Source organism: Egretta garzetta, unplaced genomic scaffold (genome assembly GCF_000687185.1).
Source record: "Egretta garzetta isolate BGI_Z169 unplaced genomic scaffold, ASM68718v1 scaffold326, whole genome shotgun sequence".
In the NCBI taxonomy this organism is placed as follows: Eukaryota; Metazoa; Chordata; class Aves; order Pelecaniformes; family Ardeidae; genus Egretta; species Egretta garzetta.
Genome location: NW_009260026.1, coordinates 1255763 through 1278698, shown reverse-complemented (window position 1 = coordinate 1278698; position 22936 = coordinate 1255763). Strand labels below are relative to the sequence as shown.

The 22936-nt window shown below is 37.0% G+C and overlaps 1 protein-coding gene across 3 annotated transcripts; it reads right to left on the bottom strand.

Annotated features, from left to right (window-relative positions):
• Positions 1-97: 97 nt before the first annotated feature.
• On the bottom strand, positions 98-19160 carry ZNF148 (zinc finger protein 148). 3 transcript variants are annotated; one of them, XM_009640858.2, is made up of 6 exons: positions 18820-19160; positions 17484-17609; positions 14305-14428; positions 13560-13643; positions 7528-7646; positions 98-7187 (listed from the first exon to the last, which is right to left on the bottom strand). In XM_009640858.2, the coding sequence occupies exons 1-6, from the start codon at positions 19147-19149 to the stop codon at positions 5595-5597; spliced, it is 2376 nt and encodes a 791-aa protein (XP_009639153.1). In that variant the 5' UTR covers positions 19150-19160; the 3' UTR covers positions 98-5594. The 3 variants fall into 3 exon arrangements, with proteins under 3 accessions (XP_009639153.1, XP_035752205.1, XP_035752206.1); XM_035896312.1 differs by lacking the exon at positions 13560-13643; XM_035896313.1 differs by lacking the exon at positions 17484-17609.
• Between the last annotated feature and the right edge of the window lie 3776 nt (positions 19161-22936).

Genomic DNA, 22936 nt, shown 5'->3' with positions numbered 1-22936 from the left:
GCTGTGTAAACAATGGTATATATACTCCAGCAGGAGGCCATTTCCATTTATTTATATATATATATATAAAAAAAAAATTATTAAGAATATTCATTAACTCAAACAAGGCTATTAACTCCCAAAGGTATTTTTGGAACTTATCCTTGTGCTACTTGTAAAGTTAGCACTGTCGTGTATTATTGCTTACAAACAGTACATCATCATACGCCTTCCAACAGAGCGGTACTGTGATCAGTCCGTATGTATTTACAGGCTTTTTTGTTTGTTTCTCAAACAAGCTATAAAAACATTACATACTTTACAGACAATACAAATACTCAAGTCAAACAAATGGAATGCATAACAATAAGAAACGTCATAAAGGAAGACTGACATAAGTCCTTGATTGTCAAGACACATTTATATTTATATATAAACTCTAGCTGTGCAGAATCAAAGATTCAATCATAGGTACATCCTTATTTGATAAATCATATTTACAGCATGATATTGCATAAAAAAATAAAATAATGTTGTTTACACAATATTACCTTTCCATCCATTGGATTAAGGAGAGCAAGAAACAACTCTTAGAAATGTTTGCTTGCCTCAGTTTGTGTTTCCTACCAAAAGATGTCATTTTAAAAAGGAAACGTAAGGTTTTATATGCCGAGTAGAGCAAAAGCGACTATAAATTTATTTCCCTGACACAAAGTAAATAAAAACTGAACAAAAGTTTAAATTTTAACTTAAAGACGTGTCTTTTCATTAGCAGTAATACTTTCTTAGCACTTGTCCTTTGCAAAGTGAATTTTAGCTAAATGCATTACATGCCTAACATAAACATGCATTACTGTAAGTTGAGTGAACTTTCAAAGTTACGAGGCTTCATTTTAGTAAAACATTTAACACCAGAAAAACTGTAACATTGTTCATTTGCTTCAGTACCAACCACATAATTTGAAAGTTCACAGGTGTAACTGGTACCGACTGCACAAGCTTATTTCTGCCTGTTAAAATTACCAAACGGATTCCCAGGAGTATTTGGATTTTCCCTGTGATTTGTAATGGCATTAAAACAAGCAAAAAAAAAAAAAGAGAATAAAAATCAAAGTTCTCAAAGCCAAGAAAATTTAGTTAGCAAATATACAGACACAAAGTAATACAATGCTGCAAAATTCGGAGTGGATTCATCCAAATATTCTGGTTCATTTCAAATAGTTACTACATATGATACAAATACTATAAAAATATTCTGAACAAGCATGGAATATAACGTATCTGTCCAGGTGGAAAATTTTCATAGGAGAACATGGATACTTCAGAGTAAACTCCAAAAGTTACAGTAGAACCCCAATAATTCGCAGCTATGCCTTAGAAACCCTTTACAAATGACAATTTTGAAAACAGTGGAGAAGCAGGCGATAAAAGCAAGGATGTCACATCACAAAATGTACTTTGTTCATTTATTTTGACAACTGTAATTTAGTTTTCAATACTTCTTCCACCTCCCAGTATACTAATATAGATTCTGTAGTATACTTGGGCGAAGGAGCACGGTATTACTCATATGAGACCTCGCTACAGTACGTTTTAGACCCTTGCAGAGAGGTGGGGAGGAGACCATCGGGGATGTATGAACCTATCGGATGCTCTGATCAGCGGTCAGCGAATTAGCAAGATTTTACTGTACTTCTCCATTAACAATGAAAAGCTCCCGGCATCCAAAAAATCGACAAGTACAATATAAAAATAATACAAGTGTTATTTCACAGGAATACTTTTTTTGTCCTATTTTCTTCTTGAAACACAATTTTCCTAAAGACAACACTAGGAGACACAAGATCATAAACATAGTTCTTTTATCATCCAATTTAAATTGTTTTATGTTGTTATTCGTAAACCAACATACAGCGATACACATGGTTAATCCTTCTCCCCAAACCTTGCAATTTCTGATTAATTCATTCTCAAGTCAAATGAAGAAAACGTAAATGCCTATTATTAGTATACCATTACAAGCTGATTCCTTCATTGTCTGTTATATTAATGGGAAAACATATCAAAGGATTCATGCTAAAAGGGACACTGTCAAGTAATTTAGGACCAAAATATGGCCTATTAATATGTGCGTGTATATATATACACACGTACTCTGTGTGTGTGTATATATATATATTTATATATAGCTTGATAATAAAAGTCAACGATTTCCTCTTCTTTAAAATCATCATTGCTCTATCACTAGGAGATATCCCCAAAAAGTTCCACCTTGCACACACACACATATTCAGTGCTTGCCTGACCTTTCAGTAAGAACGTCTGCTGTTAGCTCTGTGGAACACAAATGCTCGCCCCAGCCTTACGCTGACCGACTGAACGACACCAGCACAAGAACAGAACAGAAAAACAAAATCGTTTTTTTTCCAGACGTACAGGGAAAACTGACAAGAATGAACACTGAGCAGATCAAAATGAAGAGCGTGCATCTGTAGCAGATTAAAAGCAGCAAAACATGAGCAGTGGAAAATGTTATTAAATAATGCAATTATTAAACAAGCAAGAGCTTTTTACGTAGCTACACCTCCCAGAACTACATACGCGTTTATTCCAGAATAAAAGGGCATGTACTCAGGAAATCATAGCAGTATATTTGGTTAACTCCTCCAGTACAGAAAGCTTCAGGCATCAGCGGATCGACTACTCCCACCACCGCTTTACAGGTACACGTGGAAGAACCCTACGGATAGTCCCCATGGGCTGGACGGGGACTTCACAACCTGTCCTAAGGCACAGAGTATAGCTGTAATGGCTCAGCAGCAGGCTAGGGAATGAGCTGCGACCTAAGGAATAACAGTTCCTCATCTGATTCCCACTTTGCTCCAGGGAAGAGCAGGTTCCTTCACCTTGCACAACAGCTTGCTTGCTCACGCACCCCAGAAGCGATTCCTAAGTGTGAAGACGGGATGGAGCGAGAGCTGCTCCCTTCTACGCCTCAGTCACTTGCTCACGGCAGACTACCAATGCAGTAACTTTTTTAAATAAAGGTGAGTGAATCTCCTTCGGGAGAAGGCGGCTTTATTCCTCTTACCTCCCTATGGGGCCAGAGAAGTGCAGTAACAATCTAGCCCTTTTGTTTTATTTTGGCTTTTGCTGCTTGTTGTATTTAACAAATAGTACTACTAATGGCCATCTACTTGCAACAACGGGACATGGGAACAAAGATGCCCACACAGTGTTATTCAGGCAGCACAAGCTAGGATGTCATGGAAATGAAACACTGAAAACGAAACACGTGTTACAAGGGGCTTCCTGGGATACACGGGCTGTAAGTATTATGTCTGCGCAAACTAGAATGGAAAGTGAAAAAAACCAAACTGACCATAAAGGAAGAAAAACAGAGAGACATGAATCAGTTTAAAAACATTCTTTCAAAGAAATCTGTTTACATGTATCATTAATAATCCATAAGGAATTTGCTATTCTCCCTTGATGCTCATTCTTCTTAACTCAGGGCCAAATATTGACAAAAAATTACTGGTAAGTCACAGCACGCTGAAACACCTTCCTATATACACAGGGTCAATGAAGCAAAACAGAACCCGTTTCCTTATACAAAAGTACTAAGAAAGAAGTTTACGTAAATTGTATTTCTTGTCAATACAAGAAGCAAGCTGTGGGTAACAAACGCACCTTCTCCCTCAACTGTACCAGGTGAAGTGAGTGCTGTAATAGTGATACCGTCAGGGAAAATGAGACAGAGCGGGATCAGTTTCCTAGTAATGAAAATTAAGATCAATATTGCTACTGCTTTGGGAAGAGGTGGGAACTGTTGTATGTCCTGCTCAAGTCCTGAGCTGTCTTAAAAGACAGAATATATTTTAGCCCCTTGAGACGCAGTCTTTTCTCCTAGCTGATGGCTTCATCTGAGAGATACCAGCTAGCAATAGTGCTGTAAAAGGATGCATGTAATCCTATTAAAAAAAAAAAAGACCCGGAACATATACATACATGCCTATATATATATACACGGGTGTGTGTACGTGTGTGTGTTTTTCCCTGGTTAATCAGCCTACATTAGGCTTATACTGCCTTAAACTACCAGACAGTGTCCCTTTAGGGAAGGTGCAATAGAATGAACATACAGTTCAAAAATCTGTAACTTGTTAACTTAAACTACACAATAGTTATGCTACTCAAATCTTACCACCTTAAAAATGCACACAGAACTACTTATCGTACCATACTGCATACTTCAAGACAAAGTACTATTCAAAAAAACATATTCATGGTACAGGGATAAACTTTGTAGTTTATTTATACTGTGAAATGCAACAAAATCTTCTGATCACTCGCCTATGCTGGAAAAAGAAATCCTGGTCACTAGCATTATTCAGTGGTTTTGGTTGGTAAAATTGTAATGACTTTCACTAAGCAAACACTAAGAAGAGAGGGAATTTGAATGCCCACTTCTCCAGCTTTCGGGTATACTTCAATAAACTTAATGATCTGAATTGTCAAAATTCTAGACCGAGAATTAGAACAGTTTTTACAGAAGCTAAGAATACCCAATCTCAATGTATATTGAACAGAATAATTGGAGCTGTATGAGATGAAAATGATGCAACCGTATCAAACCTAAAAATCTAAAAACGGTTTTATTTTTTGAGAAATCAAAAACTATCAGGTTGACTAAGTGCTCTATGTTAATCATTATGAGTATGTAGGGTAAGGTACAATTAAGCTTTTAAATCTCGGAATACACAGTTTGTGTAAGCATTATGCAACTGGGAATGTCATCTACAGAGTATTTTAACTAAAACTTCAAAATCTTGTTATCTGCGTATGAAAAAGTCATTAAAAAGTTACATCTAGGTTCAGCTGTACAAAGAAATACACATTACTTCAGGAATGAAGTAAAGGCTTTAGCAGTTAGGCATTTTGCTTAAAAAAGTGTTTAAAGTATTTTAAATTAATTAGACTTTTAAATAGTAGTCTATCAGAATTCATTTTTTTCCTCCAAACATTTTTTCCTCAAGGTAATCCAAAGCAGAAATAAAGGGCACATGGTCTAAAACTAATTTTGAGAGAGATGGAAGAAAGATTATTTTTCTAGAAAATGCCATCTTTTAAAGCCATATTTGCTTGACTTTGAAACTTACTGTTTATTCTGTGTGTTTAGTACATGTTGATTCCCTGCTGAAGAGCAATGACTATGCTGACAAGCTTAGAAATGACAATATGAATAGTATCAGACAATAAACTGTCCTCCCAAAGCATACAAGGAAACCAGTAAGGAAACAATCATGGGGGAAAGTCTTACCTGGGGATTTTGTTTATTTTAAATTTCATAGAAGGTAAAATATTTTCTGGATTCAAACAAGTGAATAATAAACTGCCTTTGATAGGGGCACCAACAACAGGCAGTTCAATGACTGGTGACTAATCAAAGTAAAAAAAAAAAAAAAAAAAAAGCAGTTATTGGTCTTGCTAATATCAGCTTACTTTTGTTTTAACATAGCGCTCTTAAAAGCTGTACAGAACTCCATCTTATACAGAGCAACCCCCTTTCAACAAATGTGTTCTAAAGTGCCAGTATTATTTACAAAGATTTCTTAGCCAAAAGTCTGGCCCGTTGTGGCATCAGGTGAAGAAGTCATCCCAGCTCTGCTATCATTTACATTCACCAAGGGAAATTCTGGGAAATCAGCACTTGTCCCTGGTCCCCGAAGGTTCACCTGTCCATTGGCAGTGCTAAACTGAGATGATATTCCAGCTCTTGCCCCATGGTACTGAGCTCTAAAGGGCTGCTCAAAGGAGCTAATTTGATATGCTTGATGAACAGGCTGTGCCTCTGCTTTCTTCTGAGAAGTTACTTGATCCAAGAAGTCCTGTGTAGAGGAGGAAGAAGAATGATTTGCCTCATCACCTGAAAAGGGAAAAGGGTGCTGCGAGTCACCAACCATTAGTCCGAAATGAGACTTGTCTGGAGTTGTTCTTAATGGAGAGTTCATTCCCGATCGAAAGCTATTGACGGGTATAGACGTGTAGACCTTCTCCATGGAAGGAAATGCTGGCTGGGTTGTAAGAGTCTGGTTATCAGTCACAAAATTAAGGCTCGGGTTGTTCAAATAGGCATCATTTTGGCTAGTTCTGTCCAAAGCTTGTTGTAAAAACTTTGAATATTCTTGTAACATACTAGCTTTATCCGATGAGGAAGCTTGAGAGCTTGTTCCAACTGTCTCAGGTTGGGTGACCTCAGATACTTCAGAAGAATTGATTGATATACTGGAGGTCACCTCAGTGTCAGCCACACTGAAAGATATCTCATGTTGTCCGTTAGCCTTGTGTGAATAATGATCTAACAGAGTTTGCAGTACCTCATCTGGAATGACATTTTTGTCATGGTTACCTTTAATTTCAACATTCAGTGCCTGCGTGTCCAATATTGAGGCTGTAGCAGTTTCATCAATGACGCTGGCCACAGCTGCCTGTGTTACTGAAGGTTGAGATGCTATGGTACTTACATTCAAGGCATATTCTCTACTGTTATTACTAGCTGCTTGTAGATACCTCTTTTTCTTTAAAAACTGCATTGCATCATCATAATTAGTGCTGCTGTGTACAGGTTTACTGGGCCCTTCCTGTAATGTGTCAACTTGATCAATGTCAGCATTACCTTCAGAGTCCAGTAAACTTTGCTTATCCACAAGATCAAAGGCATACTTTGAAACCTTGTTGTCTTCATACGTGGATAAAGGTGAAATGGTTTGACTTTGCTCAAGTGGCTGTTTCAGACTCCTCTTGCTGTTAACTTTTTTGAGAACGAGCTTAGGTGGGTGTATTTCTCCAGAATTTGCCTCTTCTAAGTGCGTCCCGCTGACCGAAGAATGTGGCATCTCAACAGCATATTCCGCTACCATGTATTCATCTTTTACTTTAGTACTAGAAGAGTACAAAGGCAAATAGTCATTTTTGTCCTTCTTCTGATCTGATTTATCTGTACTTTCCTTATCCCCGGATTTTATTTTCTCTGTTTTCTGCCTTTTCTTCTTTGGCAAGGAGCTGTCTTTCATAGGTGTAGAGAAACCAGAATCTTCCTCTGATGGCAAAAAGCCAACTTTGGTGGCACTTCTGTTGGGTTTCTTGTCGCGGTTCTCATGGCACATACGTTTATGTTTCAGCACACGATCAGTCCTGGAGAAAAACTGCAAATATTTTTATTATTATTATTATAGAAAAATAAATATATTAGCAGGAAGAAAAAAATCCTTTCATTCTAAAAAATGTACTTGACAATTCATCCACTTTACCCACCTCTAATGAAGTGTCAAACAACAGTACGTAATCAATAAAATCAAGCACAGACAGCTGTGACTCTGCTCCACCTGTTCACCAGGACCACCCTCCTTAATAGAAAAAACATTCTTTATACATTTATTTGTATGCACATGACTACAACACCTGGAGGAAGTCCTATCTGTACCACTTGGGAATTGACTGGTGTTTTGGTTTTTAATTGTGAAAGATTTCACTAAGTCATCTTACCTGCAAACAATATTCACACTGGTAAGGCTTCTCTCCACTGTGAGTTCTTTTGTGCCTTTCCATGTGATACTTCTGAATAAACCTCATACCACATTCATCACAACGAAATGGCTTCTCACCTGACAAAAACCACAAAGCAATATTAATCTAAAAAAATAAATCAATGTTCTTCCATACAATTACCACGTCAAACACTACATTCTCCATTAGAAGTAATAAAGAAGAGGACTCAAGTCTGTTGCTACTGAAAAATAACACAGGGCTTGCTCACATCACTGTTTTCCCAGGACTCAGTAGCTGATGCTCAAAAATTATTGTAAGCTTTTACACTAAATCCCTTTAAAACTAGATCCTCTCCCCCTCTTTCTAACGTAGGTGCAGATATCTGTCTTAAACCTAACCAGTGAAGAACTATGAAGATAGCCTTCCTAAGCTGCTGCTACATAATTTTTTTAGGGCAGAAGATTGCATAAAAATACCTCGATTCACTCACCAACTCATTTAACTTAAACCCATCCCTTCTAGAAGAGAATTATGCATTTCCAAGGTTTTAATTTAAAATTTCTGTAGGGTACTCTGTATTGTCCATAATTTTTTTTTCTCCTTATCTGTATTTTAGAATTGAAATAACTGCTCTGAAAAAAATCCCCAAATTTTGGCTGTAACGCAAATTTATTTCTTTTATTTTTGTTTTTTTTTAAATAATTAATTTTAAAATATTTTATTTTAAAAATTAAGCTGAAAACAAGACACCTCTGTAGCTGAACCGATGCTGGCAAACACAGTTCTTTCTGTTTGGCTGTTTTGTTTGGTTTGGTTTTTTTTAAATTTCACAAAATATTTGTTCAGACAATATTTCATTGCCCTGAATTCATCTTTAGTTCTCCCCTTATTTCTCCTCCCAAAGAAGCCCTGCAATGATCCTTTCAGAACATGTAGTAACACTACATTTTTTTTAACTTTTGCCTTACATCTTCCCTCTAATATTTGTATTTTCTAGATTTCTCTGACAAAAACTTAAAAATTCCAAGTTTGTTTTTACAAAAGTTCACTATTATTTAATAGAACTCACCCTGAACACCAGTAATCTTTCCCCTTAATATTTACTATGAAATCTTTTGAATTGACGTAGAGATCAGGGATTGTCTTGGCAGCATTCGTCAACATCCGCTTTGTTCTAGATACTGCACTGCACTGATTTTTGAGATATAAACCATCTATCTTTTGTTTCCAGAAATATGCAGATTATTTCTATTTTTCTGAGGTAGTTTTATTCTTAAACATTATCTTATTAACTAAATTTATTGAATTATTACTAATCATTATTTAAAAATATATTTTATTATTTAAAATGTTGTTAGAGTGCATATTTTCCATTCAGAATAGCGATATTTAGCCACATCCTTCTACAAATGGAAATACGGTACCTTAAAGTAAGATGCCCATATTTACAGAAACCAGAATGGAAAATATCTATATCACCCACACGTTTGCTCCTAGTCAGGTCATTAATGCACAGAGTTACAACCTTCTTAATTCCAAGCAATTACTAAATCTCTCTCTTTGTAAGCCTATGCCCTATTTCCAATTATTAATTCTTACCTCTCCGTGTGGCTTCTCAGCCAATCCCTTCCTTGGATGAAATTATTCCAATTTATTCTCTCCGAAACCAAATTATCTCCTCTGTTAAGACCTCTCAGCTTCCATCAGTTCTTTTTCTACAGGCTCACCACCTCAGCATCCTAACTCCTCTTTCACATTTAGTCAGAGACTGTTACCGTTTCTTGCTTATTAATAATCACGATAAAATTTTTTTTTTCAGCTCCCTGTATAAATTAAAACACCTATCATATGAGCCTCTCTGGTACTGTCTATAAGGAAATCCTCTCTGGCCTATTTCTTAACTTTCAAACTCCCATTTCCATTCTTCATGTTCTGTCTATTCATTAGGCACCCTTACTACTGTGGTGCTTTACTTGCACCAAGCCTGTTGAGGCTTTCTGAATCAAATTCCAGTCCCTGTCTTCACTTTTGAAGGAGATGAGGCAAGAGGTGTAAGTCTCATTATTCTAGTTTAATACACAGGAACCTTTCCATTCCCAAAGACGACTACTTAATCCTTGCTACTTGCTGGTTTCTTTCCCTTTGCTCCACGATTCTACTTTGTGTTTCTTTTTAAGTCACCCCTTTGAACAACCCTCCTTACGTTGTCTGAAGTTTGCTTTCATATCTCAAAACCGTTTCAGAGAAAGGAGCAGCTGTTTGGGATGAAAACTACCCTAAGCCTTACAGAAGCCAAACCAACTCAGAGAAGCAAGACAGCTCAGTCCTGTTCTAGCTCTGAAGAACCTTCTAAGGAGCTAACCCGCTATCCCAGGAAGGCTCGAATGCAGAATGCTTCATGGATACACTTACCTTCAGCCTCATACCCATTCCTGTAAGTGAATGATCACAGCTCAACATTTGTCTACTTGAGCTGGCTATTTATTGGCAGCAAACTCTCCCAGCTATCTATTCCCTTTCCAAGGCTTAAATAGGGCCAAACAGGGCTTCTGAGATTTTTCATTGCAGAGCACTACCACCAGCAGCTATTCTGGAGACGTTGAGAATGCATACGAAGGCACTGCTGGCTGTGCCTCAACAGGAAGGAACGTTTGGGGACACTGCCCTTGAATTACTCAGTACAACAGAGGAAGTAATATTTTTCAGTAGAGTTCCAGAACACTCTGGAGTAAGATTAAGAAACACTTTGTGAAACTGATACCATACTTAATTCTTGCTTTAATCTTCATAAGGAAGATAATATTAGAAAAAGATTAAAAATTAATATGAAGATATGCTTCCTATAATAATTTCTTCCTAGCAGAAGCCTGAAACTTCAGACGCCTTCTGAAATTTTGTTGTACTTTTCAAACAGGATCTATCGCAAATGGAGGAGATCATTAATAATAACCTTTTGCTAATGTAGGGAGAATCCAGGACATATTTTTCTAAAATGTCTTGGTGAGTTGGAAAGAATCAGATGTAGAAAAAAAAAAAGTAAAAATTTAAAAATACAACACAATAATTATATGCATTATTTACAAAAACAGCCTGGTTTGTCTCCGTTGGAAATCTATTAAAACTGAGCAGTAGAACTATTTATAAAGTGTAGTACAATTAATGTGTGTATGAAGGCTGTAACAATTATAAACCCCCAGGCATTTTAAAATCTAACGACAAAATATAAATTATAAAATACCAAAGAAGGCAATAAAAAAGCAGCATGACTGAATAATAAGGCGCTTGAATTGTTAGCCCCAATGTTGCTTTACTTTTTTTAAAATGTAATCTCATTTTTTGTGTTTAAAATGGAAAGTAGGGTGGGTTACAGAATTAGGCCACATGAATGCATGAGTGGGTAAGGTGTACAGAAACATCTCTAAGCAAAAAGAAGGCAGATACATTTGAAAAAAAAAATTCAGCATCTTCATGAGCCTAGTAAACTCAAAATATGAAAATATTTTTGTACCAATGACTCTTCCCTCTCTTACAACTGAAATGGTATTTTTCTGTAGCATTAGTGACAAGTTTAGCAGCAGGGTTCTAGCACTGCTGCCCTCCTGTACATACAATTATTTCTAGTAAGTGAATTTTGTATTAATGCAATGTCTGCTTTTAGATGCATCTGTTTAATTATTTACACAGAATAAGGCTGTTCATTGATTGCTTCCTAACTCCCTCGTAACTTTTCATTTGAAGGAGTGTGGTTCAGAGAACCGAATTCAAATCGCATGGGAACTGGGCTGGAGCACCTGTAAATTCAGGGCTTGTAACAGGCATAAAATGGGGCTTCTAAGTGTTACCACTGCCTTCAGTTGACTTAAAATAAACTCGAAAACCTGATCTTTAACATCTTTAAAAGAGTAAGAAACATCCTGTTCTTCATCAGTGTTTTGAACACTGTACAAAAGCTGGTGCTAAAAGCAGTCATAAAAATGCAAAATAAAAAGGAAAAATACAATATTGCATTTGTAAGGAATATTTCTTAAAAGGGTATGAATAATACAAAAAGAGCTTTCCTTTACTTCCATCGAAGTGAAACACAGACCCACTGCTCACCTTCTGCTGAGTGAAGCAAGCTGAAAATTCAGCTTTTCTGGAGGGTTCAGTTATGCAGTCCTGAACAAGGGTAGCACTACACAAAACAGCTAAGGCCCACTAGTGAATATTGTCCTATAGAACTGAAAGCACAGAAAGGTATGTAGAATGCCAATTAGCTATACTATAACTGGGCCAAGTCAAAAATTAAGCAGTAGTCAAATACTTGCTAACTAAATGGACTTCAAGAAAGCTTTTTCCACTCATGGAAGCTGGGTCTTACATCTTTTCTCCTAACCAGCCACTAGTTGTCACCTAGGAAAGCACTCATAATTCAACAATTTAAACACAATCACCATCTTCAATTTTCTGACAAACAACCAAACTATATACCTCAGGATGCTGAGGAAAGGAGGAAAACATAGTTATCTAAAATGTCAGGTAACAATATGGTTAATTTGTTAGATGGCAGCTTATTCTCTGCTAAACAAAGACTAGTATATGTAAGAGCAGGCAAAACAACCTGCAACCCCCCCACCACCACCCCCTCCCTCCAAAGCTTACAATCAACAGAGAATTCTCATTAGAGCTAAAGTTGAATTTAGAAAGATAATTACATCCATTTATAAAATATTTGCAGTCAAGTTTTAATTAACCATATTGTCCAGACTCTCATTTTCAAAGCCACGTACAGGGAATAATCCTTATTTAAAAAAAAAAAAAAAAAATCTGAAAAATGTGAAGATTGCACTTAAATTTTTGCCTTTTGGGGGGGCCGGGGCGGGGGGGGCAGACAGACAGACAGAAGAGAGTGAATGAGCATTCTTTTCAAGAATAATATCTACACAAAGTGAAGGCAGCATGGTTCACCAATTCAGAGCCAGAGGAAAGACTAGGAGCAGAACAAAGACACTGGACGGAAGAATGGAGGGCTCTTCTGTGGCTGACTGGCTGAAGGAAACCTACTTAGTCTGGACTCATGGCAACCTAGGATACAAAAATCCCATAAACAACAGGGCATTTGTGCATGTAACTCCCTGTACACTGCTCTGAAAATTCATTTTGCAGAGTTTTTTCTCCCTCTCAACTCTTACACATGCACACACTGCACTGCATGTTAGTAGCTTTTGCATCCGTTTAAATGCTACAGCCAAGAAACACTGTGCACGTTCACCAGCTCTGCTTTTCTGAAAAAGAGGCTGAGAAATTGGCATCTAGTCCAAAGGGACCATATTACAAAATATTTAAAGAGGGATCGAAAGGCCATGCACCAAAATGCCAAAAACCCAATGAAGCCAAACCTGTTAAAGAATGTGGTTTTGTGCGGTGCAAGAAGATATAAAAATAAACATGTATAAACTTTAACTCTCTTTGGCTTAAAACTTTGGGCCTTATTTGACCTATATTGCATATTTTTAAACTAAGGCTCTTATTTTTAGAACAGTTCTGAATTAAAACTTAAAAAAAAAAAAAAGTTAAAAGTAAAGCTAATACTAATACCTTTGGGGTTAGGCATTTTGGCCATTTTAGTCCTGGCACTTTTCCATCAAATTCATAAACAAATAAATTATTAAATAAATAAATAAATCTGCTGAAATGTAATTTGGAAGTCCCCGTTGTCTGAATTAACTTGATGCAACAAAAGACAGAACTGCTTAACAAACCTTGACTTTTACGAATGCACAAACTTCAGGATTCACTACTCTGGGGTTATTTATAGAACACTACTTTCAGATTTGCTCATTAGAATTTATACTCACTTTATGGCTAAAGAAAAATGGAGCAAGTTGAAATCACAAAACTAGTTTATTTTTAAAAGTTTTATAACATCTGTTAAGTTAAAGCAAGCTACAACAGGGTTTTAGGCTGCATACTTATTACCAGAAACCTTGCCTGAGTGGGGAAACAGTTTTTAAGCACGCCAATAAAGATACTCAAGGCACTATACTCACCAGTATGAATCTTCTCATGCCTCTGTAGCAGGTACTTCTGTATGAAACGCATGTCGCACTGACTGCACTGAAATGGTTTTTCACCTTGAACAATATAATTCCACATCCATAAGTTAATAACTACACACTGTTGTTTCTGATATCTACTTTTGAGGCATATTAAAATGTCTATTAAAAAACCAGCATCTGAGCGAATTCCCAAAATACTCTAATACCAAAAAACATTAGCCTTACTAAGTATACGAACTGCAGAATTCTTTCCATGATCCTAAGAGTCACATTAAGACTAGCACGTTAGAGTGATCTGAAATGGCTGTAATTTCCTCATGAACAAGATCAATCACGATGCTGGCATAAGACTGCATTCAGGATACTGGCAAGCTATTATAATAGTAAGTACCTTTTTCACTTCTCCGAACCAGAGAGATACCTCATCAGGAAAATAAGCAGCCGGAGCACATTTTACAAAGGGGTCAATTTTGGCACTTAGGCTACAAGTCAACCCATTACTTTCTGATAAAGAAAGAAAAGAAACCTTGTAAACAGCTAGGTCTTCAGTTTATTAAACATACGTTGATTTTTTTTTTCTGGTATTCTTTTGACACTTTGGTGCATGGAATCTCTAAGCTTAGATGCCAAGTTAGCTACACTTAAAACTGAAATTCGCATAGAGCTGAAAACATTTTTAACATAAGTAAGCAACTCTTTATATAGTAGAAAAGACAAATTTGAAGTCAAGCAGTACCTGTATGAATGAAGACATGTCTCTGTAAATGGTAGTTGGTTCTAAAGGCAGCATTGCAATGCTCACAAACATGAGATTTGTGGGTTTTCAGACCAAGTGATCCATCCTCATTTATTGTAAGGATCTATTTTAAAAAGAGTAAAATTTGTTCTCACACTACCCTCTAAAGATGTCTTATTAACTACAAAAAAAAAAAACATTAATTTTTTCGATGCAGAAATTTTAAGTATTTCAAGTAAAACAATGCTAATTTCTACAAAGCTATGTGTTAGGCTTTTAGTATATATTTCCAATTGCAGTCCAATCCAACTTGTGTCTCGTTGTGTATTAAGAGATACTTCAACAGGACGGAGACAAAAGCAGGTCATGGGAAATCAGCTTAGAGCTCCCCTATTCACAGCTGAGTCACTTTATATGCTACTGTTTACTTTGTCCGTCTGTTGGAAAGGATGCAAAATAACCAACCCACCTCTGGGCACTGAACCATGGATAATCATATTTTAAAGCAAAAGTGAAAAGTTATACTCTTTTTTTTTTTTTTCCAAATCGTGATTGTTAATGTTTGCTAAAAGGCATTAAAACTTATCCAGGATAGTCATACAAATTATCTGTATCTACACAGTACCAATAGTCTCGGAGACAAAATTGTATTTTAAAAACCAAAACCCCAAAGCCAAACAACCAAGAAAATAGTATTATTCTTCTCCCCTTTCAAGTTTTTTCCTCAATAAAATATTGCTCGCTCAACAAGCGTATTAGAGCATCTCTTTGACGAATTCAACTTGCCACACTCAATTGCTCTGCTGTCAAACAAAGCTGCTATTTTCATAGCGAGATGAAAAAAAACTTAAATGAAAAAAATTGCACCATGTCTACCTTATTCACTAAAGCTCATCACAGGTTTTCTCTAATTTGTCAAAAAGGAAAAAACCAACCCCCAAGCTCTCTATCGTCTCTGGCAAGAGAATAAAAAAAACCCAGTAAACAAATTACATTTCCAAAAATCTTACTTAACTGGAAACAGAACTATAAAGAGCTTAAGTAACCTTAAGTAAAACAGTTTAGTCCCTTGTTATTAACAAAAAGTAAAAGTCTGCTGGGGAAACACATCTGCAGTTTGATTAGCTACGATGTTTCAGGTTTTATGATAATGACAGTGATGAGAAAGAGAGAGTCAATAACTGAAACAGTATCTATGCAATAGTAGCAAATACTGTAGGATCTACTTAAACAATTTTTAAATCTCAGCAAGAGTGAAAGTCTCGAGCTAACAAATTCTTGTGCATTCACTCTGAAGGACAAGCACATTCATACGTTTGTAAGATTGGTATGCTACAGCTCCAGTAAGTCACAGATACAGACAATTATAGAAGCTCTGTTCTGTAACAACATACAGCTAATGAAACACTGACTGGTTATTTAAAAGAAATTTAAATATATGTTATGAAATGTTTTTCATATGGTATATTGAAATTTTAAAAAGATTGTGCAGAAAATACACTTGATTTCATGGTTATCCTAAACCTGGGCTCTTCTATTGCATCCATTCATTGTACCACCTCTTAAACGAAGAAAGTTAACTTTGTCAGTGCATTTTTCCTAATAAAAGCAACAAAAAAAGCTTGTGCGTGTGTGTGTGCGCGTGCGTGTGTGTATGTGTGTGCCCGTGTGTGTGTGTGTGTGTGCATGGAAGAGGGAAAAGTAGATTCATAAAAGGATTCATAAAAGCTATTGACTTCTTATTTATGTGGTGACTACATTAATATAAAATAAAATTTAAAATGTTTCAGTGTGTCTAACCGACTTCCACTTGTAAAAGTCCCAGCCACTGTTTGGATGGAAAATCAACCCCATTACTCTGGGAATACTAACTTAAACTGCAGTAGGGTCTCACCTATGTCAGTCTTTCAGCTTCTTTCTGCCTTTCTACTCTGACAAGCTTGAAAAAAGGGAAGATAGACTGAAAAAGAACCTGTTTAATGATTCTCCTGATAATTTTTCAATCTTCTGTCATCTCAAAAGACTAACACTGACGGATAGGGAGATAAAAAGGAAGCATGCAAGTACATGTCTGTAGAAAGAGGGACACATGCCTCTCCTACCTTGCCATGTTTCCATGGAAGTGATCTGTGGAGGTACTCAACCTAGATCTCCTTTTTCTATCAAAGGGAGAAGTATCTTGATGCACAGGATTTGGAACTTGCTTCCACACCCGATCTGAAACAATTTCTCAACTTTCCAAGAATACTACAGGTGCGACCTAATTTGACAGTGCTTTGAGGAGGACTGCGGGGTCCCACTCCCAGGCCAACAAAAAGGAGGTTTTGGGTTTTTTCTTGGTGTTAGGATGAGTTTTTCTACAATGTATACACAGTCCAGGTTGATTTCAGAGTAGGCTTATTTTAATGCTGCTGTGTGATCATACAGAGCTGGTTCTTGCCTATCAGAGGAGCCTGTATACGTTCTATTTTAAGTCTGAAGATTAATACTGATTTGGGGATTTACTAGAAGATATAACACTGCTACCTCATGAGGTGAAATGATTCTGGTTTTATCTGAAGTGCGTCTCAATAGAAGAAAATTGTTTTCAGACATACAGGGATACATACTCTTCATGAATGGATCTACAAAACAAATTTTGGAGTAACAAACCAGCAGCTATGGTAAGAATCTTTTGATATAAATAAATACATATATGAAGATGATTATGACCACAGGAATATTCCCTACTGGTAAATTATTTTATAGATATTAGTAAACTTTTTAGAATTTTCAAAACTACCGTTTTAGTTTTCTTTTTAAAAACTTTTCACTACTATGCATGAAGCATATAAAATTATCAGGCTCACAGAAAAGCACAACTATTAGATACAGAGTAATGATTTATCAATTGTCTACAAAGCTACTGACTCATAATTTAAAAAAAATATTTGGAGAGAGAACTGCCTGGAGAGACAGATGTTAAAATATGTCAAGGGTTCATGCTGCTAAAAGGAGTTCAAAGAAAAACACTGTTATATCAGGTTTTGTTTTGGGTCTCTGGTGAGCTTCAGAACTGCATCTTTACTGAGCAAACAAACAATTTCCAGCCTAACTACTTCAAATGCTAATGAAATTAGTCATAGTCAACCAAATCTTCAGGTTCTTTTAATCTTGGTTTTGCCAAATCAATGTCTTACTTTTGCTGGTGAACGCTGTTTTCTTTTCTTCTTTTTCTGCAAATCTACTGGCTCTCGTATTTGTTTTTTGTCTCGTTTCTGTTGTTCAGATGCATCAGTAAAGGTAATTTCTTGCTTTACACTGATCTGTTAAGATACCAAGTGCCAGTTTCAGGTAAGGTTCTCACTACAGAAAAGCAATTTTTCAATTTTAGAAGATGACAAACTGCTGAAACAGAAAACCTTTTTCTAAGGGAATTATCTTGTGGCTTCATTCTTTCAGAAATTTAAGTGAAAGGAATAATCAGTATCTTAAATAAAAAGGGCATAGTTAATTTCTACAGTGACATTTTGATGTATCCTTTCATTCATCTCCCAAAGTCTTTTTTTCCTTCTGACCTGAGGTGATTTTGAGATCAGTTCTTATATTAAAATCACTTCCATCTGTAAAACCATTCAGTTTTTCATACCTATTTTACTTTAGTCCGTGTGTTGTCAATGCAAGATTTAACGGAAAAGTTTATTATATATTTAAGACAGAAGTATTTTTTAAGAAAACAAGAATAGTGCTAATGAAGTTTGTTCCAAAAAAATAATCTAATGTAAACTTTAATAAAGAGCATGATACTCTTACATTTCTCTAATGCCTGACTCACCTGATCTACAGCTAGCAGAGTAGTGTTTTAACAATGCTACCTTTCTAAAGATTATTCTTCGTATATAAGGCTATCTACTTTTAAAGTCCTGGTAATTATCCTTTATGTTTGAAGAGTAACAGTGATGATGTGCTGCATTACAGACAGATGCTCTGTTTTCAAAAAGGAAGTCATCTATATTCTCTCTGGGAAAGCTGAGGTACACCTTCTATGAGATATCAAGGAGGGGCATATTTATGGTCATGTATGAAGTGTCACAGTCCAACCTGCAGTGTGAATGCAATTGCTAAGCGTCCACATACTTTGAGAACGTACAAGATGCTTCCTATAGCAAAAGAAACTAAATAGTACTATGAACAGCATAAACAGTATGCACCTTTTAATAACGCTATTTATTCTGGTTTGTAGTTACCCTTGAACATTAAATATATTTAAAAGAGCACATTTTAACGCATTAATTCTATGGTAACAGCCTGCTTATAAAATATTTATAAAACAGATACTTAAAGATTATACTTAATTGGCAAAATTTATCCACAGCCAGAGGCAAATGACATTTTCATAAATAGCATCCATTCATAAATATTTTGAAAATCAAAATCCAAACAAGCAATTAATAGATTCTTGCCAGAGTAGGATTAGACTACCAGATCAAGCTTCCTAGAAATTTCTCCAATACTTCACACAAAGAAATTGCTTACAGGGACATTAACAGCATACTGCAGCCCTTGAGGAAGTCTATCTTGCGTATCCATGTCATCATCATTTTTTACCGTCTCCTCATGGACCATGAGTTCATCATGTGAAATCATCTCTTGCTGTCGAAGTTCACTTTCCTGTAACACTTCATCTGTTGCAAGAATTTCTTGGTGCGCCATAGTCCGATCTTGAAGCACTGCCTCTTGCCGTTCTCCCGATACTCCAGACTGGTCAGATACTGCACCCATCCCTACCATAGCCCTGGATGACTGCATTTGGTCTATGCCACCACATTTAAGAAATAATCCTCCCAGCTTGTCTTCAATGTTCATTCTTAAGTGCAATAACCTACAAAGAAAGTTTTAACAGTAAACATCTACAATTGGTGCTCTTGCTTAAAATTTTTACTTAAAAACATTTTGTAAGAACTCAGTCAGTACTCAACATATACACATGCATTCCTAAAACTTATATCCAAATAAAAGCAGAAAGTTGGATATCTTGGCTCAACATGAAAAGATTCTCCTTTCACACACGTGCACATGTACACAAACGAACACTTTCAAATAAAAAGGTTCAAATCAAAGTGCCTTCTGATTACTGGCAAAATTCTGGTAATTAAATGATAGCTAATTCTTCCTCCTCATTCCTTAGAAAACTTTTTTTTTCCCCTGTGTGCCCTTTTTACTCTGTTCCCTTTTCCATTTTGACCGTCTTTTACAAATGCCTCTTTCATATTGGTCCTGTGCTCCCTACTTCCTTATCCTTTAAGTGCCCTTTCACTACTGCTACTCCAGGGCATACTGTAGCTGCTGGAACATCTTAATATCCACAAGTGAGAGAAAAGGCAACTTTCTGGCTAAAGGTATATGTCAAAGAAAGACTACAGAGAGGTCAAATCTGTTTATAAAAAAAGCATTCATTTTCATACCCACTAAGCAGGAGCGTTAGGAATCCCAGTCATGAACAGCAATACCATTACACTGACATGATATATAGACAGATAATAAAAATCACAATATTCCAGCAAGCGTCATGGCATTATTCCTTGTTTTTTAACATAGGGCAGCAGGCTTTTGTGAAGCTGGATGTGGCAGCATCTACTTATTCTACTTCTTATCATGCATGCAAGGCGGTCCTAAGATGATTCTTCTCCTTGGCATACTGCATGTCCAGTCACAGCAGCCAGCCTCCTATTCCCTGGGCCCCAAAGCTTCTACCCATTCCACGGTGCCCTGGTCTACTCCTTCAGACACAGACAGACAGACATCCTTCCTCTGTCCCTGTATCTCCCCACAGCTGGAGGGAAAAGGCCATACAAAGGCTACAGTAGACACAGGGATGGGAGCAGAGGCACAGCGGAGTTGGACAACACAGAGCAGGCCTAGCCGAGGCACAAGACGGGTATCTGGGGGAGCATTATCACCACCTTTGATTTTGATGCGTTCAGAACTATGATAGAACTGTGATGTTGGTACATTGCTAGTCATCAGCTTCAAATTCTGCCCCCCTAAGAGCGCAGCATGGTGACAGGCTCCAGCTCCATTTCAGTTTTTTAAATCAGAGGCTATGCTGCTTTCCCTGCAGCTCTCGATGACAACTCATAACCAAAGAAATCAAGTCTCTCTGCCTAGAATCGGCAGGGCCATCACCCCGGAGAACTGCACCGCTATAACCCCCTGCCAGTTTAACAGCCTGTGAACATGCAGAAAGACCGGATCAAATCAATGTACATGAAATGTTTAAATTTCAAGTTTCAGTTTGATCCATTTGATCACTTTCCCAATAATTTTCATCATCAGGAAAATATTTTGAAAATTCTCAATGCATCTTAAACATTTGTGAAGATTTGTTTATGCAAAACTACACTGAGTTTACAAAATAAATAGTGGTCTTTCTTCAGCGGAGATCCTGAAGTACCTGGTAGGAATGCAAGCCACCACCAGAAACAGCTGAAAAAGATCTCCAAGTTTTGCTACAGGATACTTTGTTTCCAATACTACTATTAGTTCTTAACCTTCTGAAAGTAAAATTCACTCAATTTCTTAAAACAAAAAAACAAACAAAGAAACAAACCAACCCACCACACACCCCAACAAATAAAAAAAAAGCCCATTAACACCTTCTGGTAGCAACTCATGTCCTAGAACTCGAAAGTGAAAGAACATTTGCCCCTATTCTCTATCGTGAGGTGTTCTACATTTCTGAATATACCATAGAAAGGCTAATCGGCAGGATGGTTTGACTTCTCCGAGTTCCAAATATTTAAGAGGCACACCAAAGAAAGAAGCTTTTCAGTCAATTAGATTTTTTTTTCTAGTAAGCCTTCCTCTGCTGGAAGTCAGGAGGACCGAGTCACCACACTACATCTGTTTATAGATGACAATGTCATTAACATTTTTCATGTTCTTTCTTCCTATGTAAAAAGCACATTCTAGGGAGCAAAAAAGCCTGTGACATGAGGAGAACACGGGGAAAATTTCTGTTCAGAACATTTATGCTTGCAGATTGTCCTTTTTTGTTCTTCTGCAATTCTAACGCAAAGAGGTTTGAAATCTTACTCTTGATTTTTACAGCATCTGTCTTCAAATATGGACAATTCCTTAATGGCCTAAGTGAGCTCAGGTAGCGCTAGGTGACAAGTTTACTCCCAAATTAATCCACTTTATAGTAAGAGAATGAGATTTCACATGTCTTCAGGGGAAAACGCACGCCCGGTATGCCACACAGCCACCTGCAGACTTTATATAATCCATGAAGTATTTTTTGGAGGTGACTGGGAGACCATACTGATAGTTTCTCAGCAATAACAAAACCAACCAAACAAAAAGCAAACCTGGCACGGCACTAAGGCTGTATTTTTTCCACCAATGCAGATCTCCCAGGGAGATCTTGCAACAACAGGCCTTAGGGCTCCTGAAAGAAGCAAATGAGGATGAATTTATCTCTTATCAGTGTGGATTACTGTGTGCCAAGTAGGAAATGTGAGAAGGAACTGAAGTTCTTAAGAATCTGTCACCCATGGAGCCATTATTTGATAAAAGGTGGTGCAAAAGATCTAAGGTTAAGACTGGCTTCTTAGGTAGGGCGTTTTAAATATGTAGCACGAAAGAGAGACGCCAAGGAAAACAAGCAGTCACACTTATTCATTTCAGCCTTCATCCCAAATTAATCCATACTCAGGGTACATCTTACACAGATCGTCATTCAATATGCTTTTGTTCCACACTACAGAAATGTGACAGCACAAGCTCACTGCAGACCCTTTAGAGGAATGACATGGACACGTGCTAGAACACAAGAACTCAAGATGCCGAAACACATTCACAGCATCAAGTGTGAGAACGCGGTGGCCCTAATCTGTCTGCTCAAGCCACTGATGAAAACAGCACAGAAGGTTGCTCCACATGGAGCATACTGCCATATCACTCTGAAATTAGGTACGAATTGCAGAAATCCTGGATTTAAAACTACTTCCTGGCAGGAAGGTAGGCAGGCAAAAGCAAATAGAGAGACTGAGCGTTTAAGAATGGAGAAGAGCCTGCGATTCTCACCAACAGAGGCGGGAAGACTCGTGACAAGCAGAATCGTAGGACAGCTGGCAAGATGCAGCAGCTGCCCAGAAGAGAGGCCAGCAGTGTACTAGTATTTACTGGCCTCATTAGTTCTCTCAGTTGTCAAGGATATGGAAACTTTTTCTTTCTCACCCTGACTACTAGGCTTAGTAGAGTCATGCAACTGAAAGCACTCAAGTTGTTTTCCAGTCATGATCTTGAGTCATACCAGAAGCTGGTACAGTGAGCATACTGCTTATTAAATCAGGCTTTCTAACATCTGGCTTTTCACAGGAAAATAATGAGAAACCATAGTGCTGGGCTCCATATTCTAAGTGATGACATGACACACAGGTACTGTTTTAAAATGAAGAACCGCAAACAAAAATGAGCTATTAATACAAACAAGAAATACCCCAATTGCAATCAATTCAGTAAAACACATGTAATTTGTCATCTGACACCTTTTGGCTTACATAAAAGGAATCCTATCATTTAAATTGAAGATGAGAAGTGTTCTTGGAAGAATGACAGTGTGATAAAAAAACGTAAGTTAAAAGCATTC

Excerpts from the sequence above, each read along its gene's own strand:
- ZNF148 (XM_009640858.2), bottom strand. The coding sequence starts at position 19,149 with ATGAACATTGAAGACAAGCTGGGAGGATTATTTCTTAAATGTGGTGGC. Across the intron at positions 17,610-18,819 it reads AGTATGCTGTTAATGTCCCT|ATCAGTGTAAAGCAAGAAAT; the intron begins GTAAGCAATTTC and ends GTATCTTAACAG. Across the intron at positions 7,647-13,559 it reads GCATGAGAAGATTCATACTG|GTGAGAAGCCATTTCGTTGT; the intron begins GTGAGTATAGTG and ends GGTTTTTGTCAG.